The following is a 15,587-nucleotide window of genomic DNA, read 5'->3' as shown; positions in this document are numbered from 1 at the left end:
TTTATTTGCAAAATTATATCTCTTAAAAAAGATATTCCTAAAGTAGTGGCCAAGCATAAAAAAAATTGTCAATATTATCAGATAATGAAAGAAACCCAGTTACATATATTTTTATATTTTCATTGCCGTCAAATCGTTCAATCAAATAATCACATGTGCATCTTTATTTAAAATTTTATAACGTGTTTAATAAAACTATTTATTATTAAAAACAATATCATATGTCATCGATTAAATAAATCATCGTTTAAATACATAAATAAAATTGACGATCATATGTTGTTATTAGTAGTTACATGACGAATTCCCGTTCCACTAATGTCCAAAAGTTTAGTACCCACTCCCACTGCAACTTAAGAATATTTAAATCAAATTGATACAGGATAACGAATCCGTCAACCAAAATTGAAGATTTTGTTTCTCATAAAATATTTAAATTTAAAAATGTTCTTATTTATTGATAAACATTACATTTTATGCTTGTAAATAGTAGTTTAAAGGAATATCATATAATTATTTCTACAAACATCATAAATTGATTATTATCACATTTTTTTTATAAAGCGAGAAAGTTTGTACCTAATTATTTCTAGTTCCATAAAAAATAATAAAAAGTTATAAGGGTGCATGCAGAAAACGCTTCCGAATAAATAATATTAAGTAAGAATGAGACGTTGCAGCCAATACCAATTTGACAAGTGCAGTCAGTGACTCACTCCGACCAATCATAGCCACACACAAGTTTTCTAATGGAAGAACCTGTTTGCAGCATTTTTATCGGATACCTACTGTTACTGTACAAGATAAATTTAATTATTCAATTTATAAAATAAATACGAATGGAGCCCATATTAATATTTATTAATTACTAATTGTATTCCGTAATATATATATATATATATATATATATATATTTAAATTAATAAAATATAGAAAAATGTTAGTGTTTTATTAATTTAAATATATATATATATATATTAAGATTTAAATGTGTTTTTATTCTCTTAATTGTAAGATTATTGTTTTTAATTTTAATAATTTTTTAAAAATTTTGTTTTAGTCTCTCAAGTCATCAATAACATATATAAAAATGACATATCAAGATAGTAATGTAGTTTCAATTGGATTTGATATGATGTTTTTACGGATAAAGATATCAATAGATAGATTTTAGACAGCAATATTTGTTAGATTCCCTGACAAAATTTGAGTATAAAAATTGAAACAAGATTTTCTAAAATTTACAAGGATTAAAAAGATCAATTTTTAATTTGAGGGACTAAGACAAATTTACCTTAAATTTGAGATATTAAAAACATATTTAAGTCTATTATAAATTTATAATAATGTACTCACACTTGTCATGTTAAAAACTAAGTGCTCTCACTCTTTTCTATATTTTTATTTTGTTAAAAAAGTCAAAATTAATATATTAAGTTTTTGAAAAAAATAAATCTTAAAATAAGTGTCATGTTAGTTTTTCAATATAATATTAATTATCTTTTATTTTTCATTTATACCCTTCATAATATTTTTTAGAAAGTGAATATTGTATTGTATTATTTATAATAAAGAAGATTAATTATAAGTTTTTTATTTTTAGTTTGTATGAAACAACCTAAAACGATGCTTATTATAAAATAAAGGGAGTACTAGTTATAGTTAAATCAAGCCAGTAAAGAGATTAAGGAGTGATAATTGATCTAAATTCATATTATACTATTTTTAAAATAAAAAAAGATTAAAATTTTGATACGAGATATAGAAAGAGATATTTTTGAAAGTGTTAAAAATGAGAAAATCATTCAATGTTTTTAAAATATAAAATCTCATAAAAAATAATTTAATATATATTTATATTTCAAAAAAATGTAAAATTATACATTTAATATTATAAATTTATGTATTAATACTGCCCCACTATTTAAAATTTCTCGATCCATAACTATATATATATATATATATAAACTTCATTACATTTAGGTTAGTTCATTTTGCTCGTAAAATAATTTATCATAACAAATTTATAACAATTTTTAAAAATGGTTTTTTTTAAATAATAAAATTGAACCACAGTATTAGGTATTTTCTGGAAGATAATATATATATATATATGCATTAAACACGTGGTTATATCCATCCATATCAGTAACCATAAGTGAGTGATAAGTGGTCCCCAAAATCAATGGCTCTAAGAACCTATATTTTGATGGGTGTGATTCATGCGCATGAAATCATAAGCATGTATTACTTGCTTCTGTGTCGTTCATGAAAGTTTGATGTGAAATTACACACATTATATTCAAACACATATTAACATTTTTTTAACAGCAAATCACACTAATATTAAGTTTAGAAACACCAAAATGGATCAACAGAATAGAGAAATATAAAAAAGGGGAGGAAAAAAAAAACATCATTCCACTCTTTGGTTTTTTATGACATTTTTTATAAGATTAAAATTTATGTAAGAACATGCTTTATATAATTCAACTATTAGATAAATAGTTTTCTGGTGTAGCGAAAAAGTCATGGCATCCTAATTTTTATATAATTTTTAAAGATATTTACGTATTTTATATAGTTTTTTTTTTTTTACTTCTTGCATAACTAAATAAGAAAAAATAAATAAAAGTTTTAATTTTCTTTCTTTTCTACCAGACAATCTATAAAATGATTTCACTTTTATTTTTTATTTTGTTGAACATTCATAAAAGTGGACAAATTCCTCTCTTGGATTCAGATTAAGAAAGATGCAGGTGAAGCTGGGCTCACTTTTAATTTCTGGAATGCAGTTTCACACTTTAAAACCCATTCAAGAGGAAACTCTAGGGATGATAAAAAATTTCATGTATTTATGAATAAAATTTGTTATGGATAAAAAGTAGATAGTTTAAATAGATATTTATAGATAATGAGTATGGATATTTTTTTTACCTATTTATGAACGGGGGTGGGATGGGTACAATAATATCCATATTCGTGGATATTTTTGAAATAATATTACTTAAACATTCATAATTTTATCTTATATTTTTATATTATTTTTAATATTTTAAAAAAAATTATCATTAATTATAAACTCAAAAATTAATATAAATTATAAACTCAAAAATTAATATAAATTATTTATCTTTAATATTTTAATATACTTAATATCAAATATGAGTTTATAATTATTTATAATGAGGAGGGTTCAAACGACACCGGTGTAACTTTAACTAAATGTTACACCACTCAATAACTTTATATTAATTATGAATTTTGTAAATCCAACCGTTAGATTGAAAGTTCATAATTAATATAAAGTTATTGAGCGGTGTAACACTTAGTTAAAGTTACACCGGCGTCGTTTGAACCCTCCTCATTTATAATAGTTTATTTAAAATTTTTAAAATAATTCACAAATATCTATGGATATTCATGATTTACGGGATATAAGATAGGTACGAAATGAATTTTTATTTGATGGAACGGATACGAATATCCTACTACTTATCTAAGACTCTATTATCATTAAGGGTGTGTAAAAAATTCAAAATTGATCGGAACCAATCCATAATCGATCCAATTTATATTAAAAAATTCGATCCATTTTGAAAAAAAAAATGAACCGATCTACTTTACAAAATCTTTTCAGTTATCCTATCCATTTTTACAAAATGGATAATTGCATCATGTACACATGAGTAAAATGGATCAGTTAAATTTAAAAAAAATGTCCTACACATGAGTAAAAAATAAATAATTACATCACACCAAATCAATCTAGTTTCAAAAATATCGATCTATATTTTAAAAAAATCAAATCGATCTACTTTATAAAAAATAGATCAATTAACCAATTCAATTTTAAATATAGATCAGTTTGATTCGATTTAAATTTTTCAAAAATTCTATCCATTAACATTCATAATTGCCATTCCTGATAATTTTATTAGGGTAGGTAAGCTATTCGCTAACGGAGTGTTAGGCTGTATATCCAATTTTTTTGGCAGAACTCCAAGTATTTGATGTTTTGACATATCAGAAAAGGCAAAAAAAAAAAAAAAAAAAAAAAAAATCGCTAGAAGAAGGGCTTGAACCTTCGACCTTGTGGTTAACAGCCACACAGCTACTGAATTTTTAAAAATTCTACTATCTAGCAAATAATTTCTCTCAACTGGCAACATGTCATTATGATTTTTCTTTTATAATCATTATGACTTTATTTATATCTACATTTCACATTTTCACCAATTAAATTAGTATAATTTATTTTTCTTTCTTTTTTAATTTATAATTATCCGAATGAGCAAAAAAAAAAAAGTGGATTCACCTGCATGCTGCATCCGGGAGTATATTGATAGAGTCATATGCTCCCATACTTGGAGTCAGCATTTGACTGAGCATGCCGTTTCATGTCATAGGTAGCATGTGTAAAATTGAATCAAAATAGCATCAGTAACTACTGCAGTCTGCAGATAACACTGAGAGTAATAGTGTGATTGTGTATGGAGAATGGAGATAGGAGAGCAGTGTCAGTGTGTCACACATGTGGGGCGCTTCTTGACCATTTCCTTTTACAGAGATGTTTCAACTGCTCCTCAACCTCCTATAATTGCCAAACTATGTCTATGGGGTACAAACCACATTCACAGTAGCAATTGTATGATATGTAACTCAAATACCGATTAGAACCATCTCTTACAAGACATGGAACAAACATCAAAGCCTAAAGCTCTCATTCTCCCCCTCATCATTATCTTCATCCTAAACCATACTTGCCTAGTCCATTCCCGAAACATGGCAACCTCTCCTTCACCTGCACCCGTGCGTTCATCTGCCATTTCCTATCAAACTTTTTTTTTTTTCTTACCCTTTTAATTTCTAAATTTCAAAATCCTTTTTCAGGAAAGTATTGCCCCTGCAAGCTTGAGCCCACAAGAAGAGAGGAAAGGAAATCCAAGGTTAGGCTCATTTCCAGCTACATGTCAAACAAAGTGCAACCAATGCAAGCCTTGTGTGCCAGTTGAGGTGACAATCAGAACCATGGAAGAGGAAGAGAATCAGTACTATCCCATAGCGTGGAAGTGCATGTGCCAGAGCAACATATTTTCACCTTAGGCAACATTTTACATTTTATTTTTAAAATTCTATTTAGCTAGTTAGTTCACTCGTGTTTATGTTACCAATTAAGTTTAATCTCTAAACTAGTTTTCCTTCAGGAAACATTAGTAAAACATTTCAATTTATAATTAACTAGCAAGATAAGATCGCGCGCACATGCTATACTTAGTAAAAAATGCTTTCTGTTGCATGAAAAGCAAACATTTCTTACGTGGGCTGGGCTCCTCTATAATATGGAGCCATGGCAAGGTTTCTTTTGAGGGGCTATATTTTTGGGTTAGGAAAAGATAGAATCATAGAATTGTATTCATAATAATATCATTCACGTGGGTCAATGTAATATAGAGCGGTCAAAATATAAACATGCATGTGGGTCAATGTGACCATCTATGTTAAAGAATAGTCAACCTCTTGGCTTTTGTTATGATGAAGTTCAATTTCAGAAATTCTGAGGCCAGGCAAATTCAACAGCGATGATGCGTTATGATGACGATTACATTGAATTAATGCCATAGAATGCAGAAACTTAGCGCATTAATAAAGTCAATAACTAGAAAAAATAAAACTATGATCCCTTATTTCGAATTTGATCCGTTGTGTACAACTATTATTATGGACTAAAAGGGAAGAAACTGCGCGTTGGAATTTAGACTAATCTTTTAAAATTAGGTTAAAATACTGACTAAGGTACTTTTAGATAAATATTAATATATTGAGTCTCATGAAAAAGCTGATTTGCAATGGATAAAAAAATCATATTACATTTTACTGTTAACTTACTATTAAAATTAAAACAAAAAATAATTGACATGAAGTAAAATGAATTTTTGCAAACACGTACTAGATGCAAGGTACATATGAAAAGAGAAAACACGTTTTTGTTAATGTAATTACGATTACGATGGGCACGCAAAGAGTTTGGAGAGAAAGTTGCATTGGCTGCTGGCCTGTGCCCTGTTGTTTGTTGAATGATTGTCAAACATTTGGCTTTGGAAGTGGCAATGAGCTGTTGAGTTGAGCCGCCTCATGAAAATTATCTACCCAATTACAATTATTATTAAAATACAAATATGCTAAGATTTGAAATATCCTTAATTAATTTTCAAGCAAAAGTCAGAGTCAGAGTCAGATTTCTCACCCATATCCAATTGTCAATTATATTACACAAAGAGCATTGCTATATGTTAATTAGCAGTATAAATATGTCCTCCGTTGGAACCTTACCCCATAGCCATAGCCATACCAATTACCAAACCAAGCATTAATTAGTTGTTAGAAATGGAAGGTTTGATTCCATATATTATTGATGCCATAAGGAAGCAGCAAAATCCTGTGCACATGAAGAGGATGGCTTTGTCTTTGTCCCATTCGCATTCAGATAGCTCAGAGCGCAGTTACCATTTGCTATTGGGATCCGATTCCTTCCATGACACTCCTAGAAGAACCACCATGTCTGAGTTCTTGGATGCTACCACTTCCTCTCATGTTCCCATTGCCAACAACCTTCGTAATCGCAAATCATGAATCATGATAAAGCAGTTGTATTTTTTACTTTTTTTTATTATGTCATATTTTTCATCTTCTTTAAATGTTGATAAAGCAATTGTATATCACATTTTTAATTTCTGTTTCTGTTATCTGATTCCCAACTGTAATCAATATCACTTGCTTTGGTGAATGATTCCCAACAGTCTTCATTTTATATCTTTCATATTCTAATTAATTAACTTTTAAAGGTCTGCTGCTGCCACTGTCATCTGAATTGGACATCAATATCAATATATCTTAAATAAAATAAAGATTAAATATTCATAAGTCATGCCATTATGATAAATATTTTATATTAATATTGTATAATTAAAAAACAATTATGTTGGTAAAATTTAGTCGTCAACAAATATCATAAATACTTTTCTTTATGTAATAATTGGAATACGTATTGTATATAAGATAATTTTTATTTAAAAGATTTTTGTATTTTAATTAAAAAAAGAAAATAAAAAAGAAGAATAAATAGATGATTAAAGTGATGGGAGGGAAAAAGAAGTGAGGGAGGAGAATGGGAATCCGATCGGTGTTTGATGGCGGCGAAGTGAGAAAGGAATTGGAGAAGCGTGGAATTGACAGAAAATTCATTCCAATGATATGGAAGCGTGTGGTTGCGAATGCGAGTGCGAATGCGAGTGCGAATGCGAATACGAAGGATTGGGACTGGGAGAAAGAGGTTCCGTCGTTGCCTTGTTCAGCCTACTCTGTCCTTGCTTCCCACTTCAAAACCCCTCTCTCTTCCTCTCTTCACTCCGTTTTCCACTCTGCCGACAACTTCACCTCGAAGCTCCTCATCAGGCTCCGAGTACTCTCTACTCTCCTTTTGCCTTTCCACGATAATTAATTTAATTAATTGATTCATTAATTATTATGTTTATTGTAGAATGGAGCATTCGTGGAGGCTGTCATAATGAGATACGATACTCGTTTGGGCAAATATGGTGGCAAACCCCGCCCCGGTGGTCTCAGAGCAACTTTGTGTATTTCATCTCAGGTTAGCTCTTAGCTTACCATTTCTTTTCTTCCTTTGTCTAACCTTTTGTTAAATGCCTCCTTTCATTTTCTCCAGGTTGGATGCAAAATGGGTTGCAACTTCTGTGCCACTGGATCCATGGGATTCAAAAATAACTTATCATCAGGAGAAATTCTCGAACAGCTCGTTCATGCCTCTTCTTTCTCTCAAATCCGTAATGTTGTCTTCATGGTAATTTTCTTTTACCCCCATTCTGTTTTTCTGCATCAATTCAAGGGATAAGTATTACTTCACCTTGCTTCCCCTGTCACTCTAGATTTTTAAATACTGCATGTCTGAAGCAACAAATTTATGTCTCATCTTCTTCCTTTTTCTCCTTTTCTTTCCCTGCTCCTGAATGAATTTTGTTGCTGATGCTAACTCATAAATATCTACTAATATAAGCATACCACTCACATGGAAGCAGGCTTGTGCAAATTAAATTGTTGGAAAACCTGCTATACTCATTCCTTGTTTCATATATAAAGAAAAGTGGGGAATAAAATAAGGTAAAACCATTAGTTTCTGCCTGATTATCCTCCACACTTGTGCAAGAAATACTTCCTATTATCAACTGAGTAACTGAACAAGTAAATATTATTGATTTCCTGCGAGTCAATTTCTAATAAAGGTTAAAGAGTCCGAAACTCCATTAGAAATCAACTTAGTGTTAGAATACATGAAAAATATCCAACAATTATTGATTATATCTTAAGAGTTAATTTTTTAAGGTACCTTAAAATTAGTTTTCATGTTTCCTTATTATCTCTTAGGATTAGTTCTCTTATACTATTATTGTTTCATTATTTATTTACATATTTAATTAGGATCATGAGTCTAGTATGGGATTATTATTTATTTTCTTTTGAAATTTGCATTACATCATCAATATTAGAATACTAAGAGTGTATTTGATTTCTATTTTCAAAAATTGTTTCTAGTTTTGAAATCATGAATGAATTTCTATAAAACTAGCACAATTTATGCTTCACCATACGCAATACCACTCCAGATGGCTCACATCCTTGAACTAGGACTACGAAACAGAAGAAGAGGATGACAGAGCATCTCCCGTCTGTTTCTGCTTTTTGGATTTTAAAACACTTGTTTTGCAAACAATTTTCAAATCTTTTAATAGATTTTGGATGAGATATTGATTATATATAGAGTGGTGTGGAATTGTTTTAGAAAACAGTTTTTAAAACCAAAAAGTGAGAAGGAAATTAAACAGACATTTGGTTTCTATTCTTTAGTTTTCATCCATCAATGTGTGAGTTTAGCAAGATAATTGGATAGCTTTTAAGTAGCTTTTCACCTCTAAGTAACTTTTCAACTTTAATCTAGTTTTTCAGCCAATCATGCCAGACAAACCCAATACCCAAGTCTCAATTATTTCAATAGAGACCTTTTCCTCACTCTTTTATTTTAACAGCCGTTCTTCTATTCTAAAACTGTATTAAATGCCACTTATATCACTATAATAGCTATTAATATTCTGATTGCTGTCTAATCTACTATCTACTACTTTCTTACAACAGGGAATGGGAGAGCCTCTGAACAACTATTCTGCTGTAGTAGAAGCTGTTCGCATCATGACTGGATTGCCATTTCAATTGTCATTGAAAAGGATTACCATCTCAACGGTAAAAATATGCTCTATGGATTTGCATTGTTTTCGTCTTTTTTTTTTTTTTTCTAACATAAGGTGGGTCTTGCACTTTATGCCAAAAACTCAAGAACTGAAAAAGAAATACAAGGCACTTCCTTTTTTTTTAGAGTATTTTTGATAAATAGTTAATTACTACCCAGCTGAGACATTTCCTCTTTGTTAACCATATTGCTTACTGTTTGAGTAAAATCTTAGAATTTCCGGAGGCTCTAAAGCAGATTATGTTTATAATGAGAATCTGGGACATTGTCTTTGCTTTGTCTGTTGTTCTGTTAGGTAATTTCTTGTACAAACGTTCATGAATGCTGGAAATTTGTGGCTTATGAAGGGTATATTTGCATCTTTAATAGGTTGGCATCATTCACGCTATCAACAAGCTTCATAATGACCTGCCTGGTTTGAACTTGGCAGTCTCACTGCATGCACCAGCCCAAGACATCCGTTGCCAGATAATGCCTGCTGCTCGTGCTTTCCCTTTGGAAAAACTAATGGATTCACTGCAAGAATATCAAAGGAAAAGGTGATTATTGACCATTCATGTTACTTGTGACTTGTGAGTAGTATTATGCAATCTGTTGTGAACAATTTTGGTGATTTTGGAGGCATTAACATTTCACCCTTAATTATAGTCTGCAGAAAATATTAATAGAATACATAATGCTTGATGGGGTGAATGATGAAGAACAGCATGCCCACCAATTGGGAAAACTGTTGGAGACATTTCAAGTGGTAAACACTCGATATTTACTCGGGAGCACATTGGAAATTTCTGTATTTTGAGTGTTTCCTCTGTATTGCATTTTTAGATTTGAAAAATTGCTTGTTCTTTTCTCTATTGGATGTCTCTGTAAAACATTTATGCCCTGCGGCAATAATTCTTATTGCACTCTTCTACTCTTCTGCTCAGTTACACAATGCTATTAAGTACTAACTTTTTGCTCATGGTCTTAATTATGGAACAGGTAGTGAACTTAATACCTTTCAACTCTATTGGTACCTTGAGTCAATACAAACCTTCCAGTGAGCAGAAAGTCTCAAATTTTCAGAAAATTCTTAGGGGTACCTATAATATTCGAACAACAGTTCGCAAGCAGATGGGTCAGGACATAAGTGGTGCTTGTGGACAATTGGTGATTAACATCCCTGACAAGTCTCTTGGCAACGCAGATCCCCTAACCGACATAGAAGATCTTGCTATTTGATATCATATAGCTTCAATTTAATTCTTGACCTCAAATTTGGAATTGTTTCCTAGTTTTTGTATTGTTTTTAAGTTAATTCTACAGAAATTACTAGTAGAACTATAGAAACCAAGGTGCACTGGCTGAAGTGCAACCAAAATGCTTGATATGAATGTGTGATAATCTTTTAGGTTTTGATAGAATTGAATTTGAATGAATTCAAGCAAAAAGAAGAAGAAAAAAAATGTGAGAATGATATTTTAAAGGTTTAGAAGAATTGATTTTGTTTTGACTATACAGTAAAATTAAAGTACCTTTTAAGTGTAAATAAAGGCTTACTTTTTAAAAGTATAGTGAATTTAACCTCCAGAATAATGTTATTCACCTTAGGTTTGTTTTTTTTTCAAAAAAATCACTTTTACAGTTTCTCACTTAATTGCATAATATATTTACCGTGGAAAAGCATGGACATAATTTATAGCATTTAATATATATTTATAAAATTACAATACTTATTTCTCTTCCATAGTCTTATTTCTAAAATTTTATCTTATGGTTTTAATTATTTTGAATATAATATATTTTATTATGAAAATTGTTTTTATGAAACGAAATGAACTAAAATTTATTTATTAAATCATTAATTTAAATTGGATTTAATGCAAAAAAAGTTCCATAAAATGTTGACATTTAAAATACTTATTAAATGAAATAAAATAATATTCTTGTTATCCTTAAAAAATGATTAAATACCGCAACGTGCTTTTGTGACGACAGCGAACTGGCTAGTATGGTCCTAGCCACCATCACCAACACTATCACTAGTGATTTATTTTTACCTGCTATCTAATGTGAAATCAGTGACTATCATTATTCGTTTTTACTCAATTTTCTTTCGCATTTTTCGAACATACTATTAAAACCAAACCGAACTAAGTTTTCCTCGGCAATTTTCACATACTTTTACAATCAAATGGAACTATATGTGCACATGTCCATAACGGGCGATCATGTAGATATCTGATCCTAAGATGAATAATAGTTTTTTGCCTAGTTATAAAGGTCTTTAACCTGCGCTCATGCAATCTGTCCAATTCAGCTCGACACACTTCATAGGATTGACCAAAAATAAAATTCCATGATGATACCTCGCGAACTAGAAATTGTCTAAACCATGCAAAAAGGCTTTGATAGTTTAGGAAAACACAAGCATTTAAATTGCAAATTGCTCTGCGCACCAATGAAGTCAAGGCTCAGTAACTGGGGATTAAAGCCTCAACTTCCCTGGTAGTTGAAGATGGTGATAACTTGATATTGTAAGAGGCATTCAGCAACTTAGAGCAACACATGTTTAAATTACGTAAACCTTCTATGGAAATTGTCCCATAATCTGCAAGTTGATATGGATGATGTACAAAACAACATTTAAAATCCCAGGAATATTGACAGCTGTTTGCTATTATTATGAAGCCAAGAGTGCTTCCAGCTTTGCAATCTGGTCATCCTCATTCTGTGGAATAGGATCCTTATTTACCTCTTGGTACAAATCATGCTTCCACTTCTCAGTTCGAATGTAACCTGGACGATAACCTTGTCTTCCATTAAATTTATCTCTTCCCTTGTAACTGTCATTGCCCCCATACCTTCCTCTTGATGGAAACCCATCTCTCCTAGCTTCACCCTTGTTAGGTGCTCTGTCATCTGCAAAACGCTTCTCAGGTCTATCCAAACGGTGCAGATTGCTACCCCTTTCCTCCTTCCTGTCATTCCTTTCTATCTGGCTTGACTTTACTTCCACTACTGCAGCCAGATTAGCATCTCCTGAATCCGCTGGAATCTTCTTCTCCCTAAATGCAGGTCTTTTCCTTGAGGTAGGAGGTGGTTCATCTTTTCTTTCGGAAAACCCATCTCTTCTCTGGAAAGTATTATCATCCAGTTTAGCTTGTGATCTCTCATCTCTCTCCTCTCTACCATGACTAGTCTGTGTCCTTTCATTAAGATGATTCCTTGAGTCCTTCCACCATCCACGCTCTTGAATAAAAAACAAACAAATTACATCCTTTTCTGTTATGTGTAATATTTCCACTTGATGCAATAACACACAAGTGGTTTAAAATTATAAAGTCAAACATTTTTGTTGCTCAACCACCTTTGTAACAAAATGGCTAAGTGCATATTTGGGGAACTGTTTGAATCCTTTCGAAAGTACATTGGAAGCAAAGGATAAAAAACAGATCCTTCTCCAAAAGTACGTTTTACACCCCTCCAACAGATTTCCAACGATATCCAAACATCACTTAAAACACATTATAACTGAAATTCTTGCATAAAATTAAAGGAATATTGCACTTGTATGACTAGAGTCAATATACAAGGGATTCCCCATAATGAATCGTGAAGAAAATGATAACACAAAACATGGAAGACAATACATATCCAAAATAAAAAATGGAAACTCACCGCCAGCTTTCCTTTGACCAGAGCTTCGGCCAACCTGCCCAGAGCTATCTCGTTCATCATGCTGTTATAAAACATGAATAGACAAGCCTAAGGTGGTTATACATATAGAGGGGCACTTGAAGGTATGTTGCCAAGGATGGATTTGGGCCCCTCAGAGTAAACACAATTAATTATATGCAATTCAAGAAGATATAATAACTGAGCAATACAGTTAATCAATTATGGGGAGAAGGGAAATTTTCAGTAATGGCTCTAACGCTAACCAAGCGGTATGCAGCCCTCTTGAAGCATTATTGACTTTGAAGTAAAGCAATGTCCTTTCTAATACTAATGTTTAGCTCATTTTGAGTAGTAGCTCCGACAGTGCCAAGCAAGTCAAAAACAAATTAAAAGTAGTACTGAAAAAGAGAAAATAAGAGAGAGATGTTGGTACTTGTAGTGCATGTTTGGGTGACTCATGCCGATCATTTGGTTTGCTGTGAAGAGAGGTAGATTGTTGCTTAGGCAAAGGGGGTTGATGTTGATGTTCATGTTCATGTTCATGTTCTCCATTAGTCACTCTCTCTCTCTCATCCCTTCTATATCTCTTGGGGCTACACACCACAGAAATGAGAAATCAAATTATGAGAAATAGTAAAAACAAAATAAGCGATAAAAGTGAGGAGAGAGAAAGAGAAAAGAGGGACCTTGGATGTGTATCGAATCTAGAATGCCGTCGCTTCGAATCGGAGTGACGACGAGACATTCTCAGAAGTGTTAGGTTAGTTTTGGGGCTTCACAATCTCACCTGCCTCAGCCTGCCCCTCCTTTTATCCACATAATTAATAATTAATGCCCAACGCACTCTCCCTTTCAAATTTTCTTTTAGTAAATTAGGGATGGGTAGAGATCCAAACCAATCCCATAATTTGATAAATTTGATATAAACAAAACCAAGTTTTTTTTTTAGATTGGTTCAAGTTATTATGTGGATTAAAATTATAAAACTAACTAAAAATTCAATAACTTTTGTTTAAATGTCAAATTTTAATTTAAATAACCAAAACAAAACTAATTCATCAAATTAAATAAATATTTTATTAATTTTTATATTTTTAAAAGTTTCATTATTTTTTATATATATTATCATATATTAGTGAAGTATAAAATATTTATATTTGTTAAAGAAGAATAAATGTGTATTTTAACATAAAAAAGAACAAAATAGTTTAACACTTAATATTTAAAAGATGTTAAAGTAAAAGAAGTTTAAGTAGATAAACAAACTCTTGACTACAATTTTTAAAAAATAAGTAAAATGTTATATATTTAAATTTTTTTCCAGGAGATATAATTTTTAATATAACAGGAGAAACTTGTATAATATTCAAATTTTTAAGTAGAAAAAAGTATAATTTATTATTTATTTTAAATGATTAAATATTTTTATAAATTATAAATTTTATTAATTCAATCATTATATTTAAAATCTATGCTATTAATAAAAAAAAATATTTTTTTTGTGAACATAAATTTTAGACTAATTTACTCTTATAACTATTTCTAAATCATTTTCTCTTTCATCATTTTTCATTTATTTATTTATTCTCTCTTTTCTCTATTTCAACAACATTTAATTATCAAACTTTTCATCATATCACCCACCATCCTTTTAAAAAAAATTAAATAGAGGTACAAAATACCTTTTTTTCTCTTAATTTTAATAAATTTGATTAAGTTAATTATATTTATATGATTTAAAAATAATTAATAATTTATTAATTCACTTTTATTTTGACAAATAATATGTTATAAAAGTATAAATAAATGTTAATTATAAGATTATTTATTTATGTATATATAATTTATTAATAAGGTACATGTCTCAATGCTTAAATTTACATTTTTAAATGTATGAATCAATGTACGCAAATCTATTTCACTTTAATCAATATATTGAGTTTGAATTATAAATATACTATTAAATATTTTAATAAAATTATGAAAGATACATGTTGAAATAGGTATACAATATTTTCATGTTGCTTTGATGAAAGAATCACAATTAAAAATTGTTCCTAAACATATATTTTTGAAAATCAATCTCGCCAATTTATACTTGTAACAAGAGGTTGATATAAATAAAAATACTAAATATGAACCTAACAAGTTTTAAAAAATATTCTTTAGAATAAGTTTGTTCAACAAAATAAAATATCATTCCTCAAGAAAAAATTACAATACACACAAAAGGATTATTTCAATCAAGATACAATCAATATTAACTTTGAAAGTATTGAATGGTAAGAAGACAAGAATCCAATTTTAATTGAAAAAAGTATATTATGATGAAAACTAGTAGAGGAGATGGATATAGTTTCTCTTCAACTAGCTTTAATATGTTCCCAATCTTCTTTTATGAATTTGTAAACTTCAAAAACTTGAAAATAATGAAAGAGGAAAGGAGGTGATGCACACTACTTCTTAGAGAAGATAAACAAGAATGGTGAAAAATTTGTTCCCAAAAAAATTTTATAATAAAAGTTCATAAGAAAAAAGTATCTCCAATAGTGAAAATTAAGACCTTTGGAGGAGAAAGTTCAATGTTATTTCTCACAAAATGCTCAAA

At 30.1% G+C, this 15,587-nt stretch overlaps 2 protein-coding genes and 1 long non-coding RNA gene across 3 annotated transcripts; 2 read left to right on the top strand and 1 right to left on the bottom strand.

Annotated features, from left to right (window-relative positions):
• Positions 1-3,251: 3,251 nt before the first annotated feature.
• LOC145953257 (uncharacterized) lies at positions 3,252-5,124 on the top strand. The gene is made up of 2 exons (XR_014430806.1): positions 3,252-4,812; positions 4,894-5,124. It is a non-coding gene; the product is annotated as an uncharacterized LOC145953257 (long non-coding RNA).
• A 2,011-nt stretch (positions 5,125-7,135) lies between these two features.
• LOC109814608 (Radical SAM superfamily protein) lies at positions 7,136-10,796 on the top strand. Its single transcript, XM_020379074.3, has 7 exons — positions 7,136-7,462; positions 7,541-7,651; positions 7,727-7,861; positions 9,208-9,312; positions 9,689-9,858; positions 9,968-10,067; positions 10,301-10,796. The coding sequence occupies exons 1-7, from the start codon at positions 7,169-7,171 to the stop codon at positions 10,538-10,540; spliced, it is 1,155 nt and encodes a 384-aa protein (XP_020234663.1). The 5' UTR covers positions 7,136-7,168; the 3' UTR covers positions 10,541-10,796.
• A 1,058-nt stretch (positions 10,797-11,854) lies between these two features.
• On the bottom strand, positions 11,855-13,825 carry LOC109814623 (uncharacterized). Its single transcript, XM_020379092.3, has 4 exons — positions 13,666-13,825; positions 13,413-13,572; positions 12,980-13,040; positions 11,855-12,550 (listed from the first exon to the last, which is right to left on the bottom strand). The coding sequence occupies exons 1-4, from the start codon at positions 13,722-13,724 to the stop codon at positions 11,982-11,984; spliced, it is 849 nt and encodes a 282-aa protein (XP_020234681.1). The 5' UTR covers positions 13,725-13,825; the 3' UTR covers positions 11,855-11,981.
• Positions 13,826-15,587: the final 1,762 nt, after the last annotated feature.

Source organism: Cajanus cajan, chromosome 11 (assembly GCF_000230855.2).
Source record: "Cajanus cajan strain Asha chromosome 11, NIPB_CcT2T_4, whole genome shotgun sequence".
Lineage (NCBI taxonomy): Eukaryota > Viridiplantae > Streptophyta > Magnoliopsida > Fabales > Fabaceae > Cajanus > Cajanus cajan.
The sequence above is the reverse complement of the archived record's forward strand: the minus strand, read 5'-3'. Positions and strand labels throughout refer to the sequence as shown.

Bases quoted from the DNA above. Each gene is read 5' to 3' on its own strand.
- LOC109814608 (XM_020379074.3), top strand. From the start codon at position 7,169: ATGGGAATCCGATCGGTGTTTGATGGCGGCGAAGTGAGAAAGGAATTG. The intron at 9,313-9,688 runs GTAAAAATATGC...CATCTTTAATAG, and splicing joins AAAGGATTACCATCTCAACG to GTTGGCATCATTCACGCTAT. The intron at 9,859-9,967 runs GTGATTATTGAC...CCTTAATTATAG, and splicing joins CAAGAATATCAAAGGAAAAG to TCTGCAGAAAATATTAATAG.
- LOC109814623 (XM_020379092.3), bottom strand. From the start codon at position 13,724: ATGTCTCGTCGTCACTCCGATTCGAAGCGACGGCATTCTAGATTCGAT. The intron at 13,573-13,665 runs GTCCCTCTTTTC...TGTGGTGTGTAG, and splicing joins AGATTCGATACACATCCAAG to CCCCAAGAGATATAGAAGGG. The intron at 13,041-13,412 runs GTACCAACATCT...GTTTTATAACAG, and splicing joins CACCCAAACATGCACTACAA to CATGATGAACGAGATAGCTC.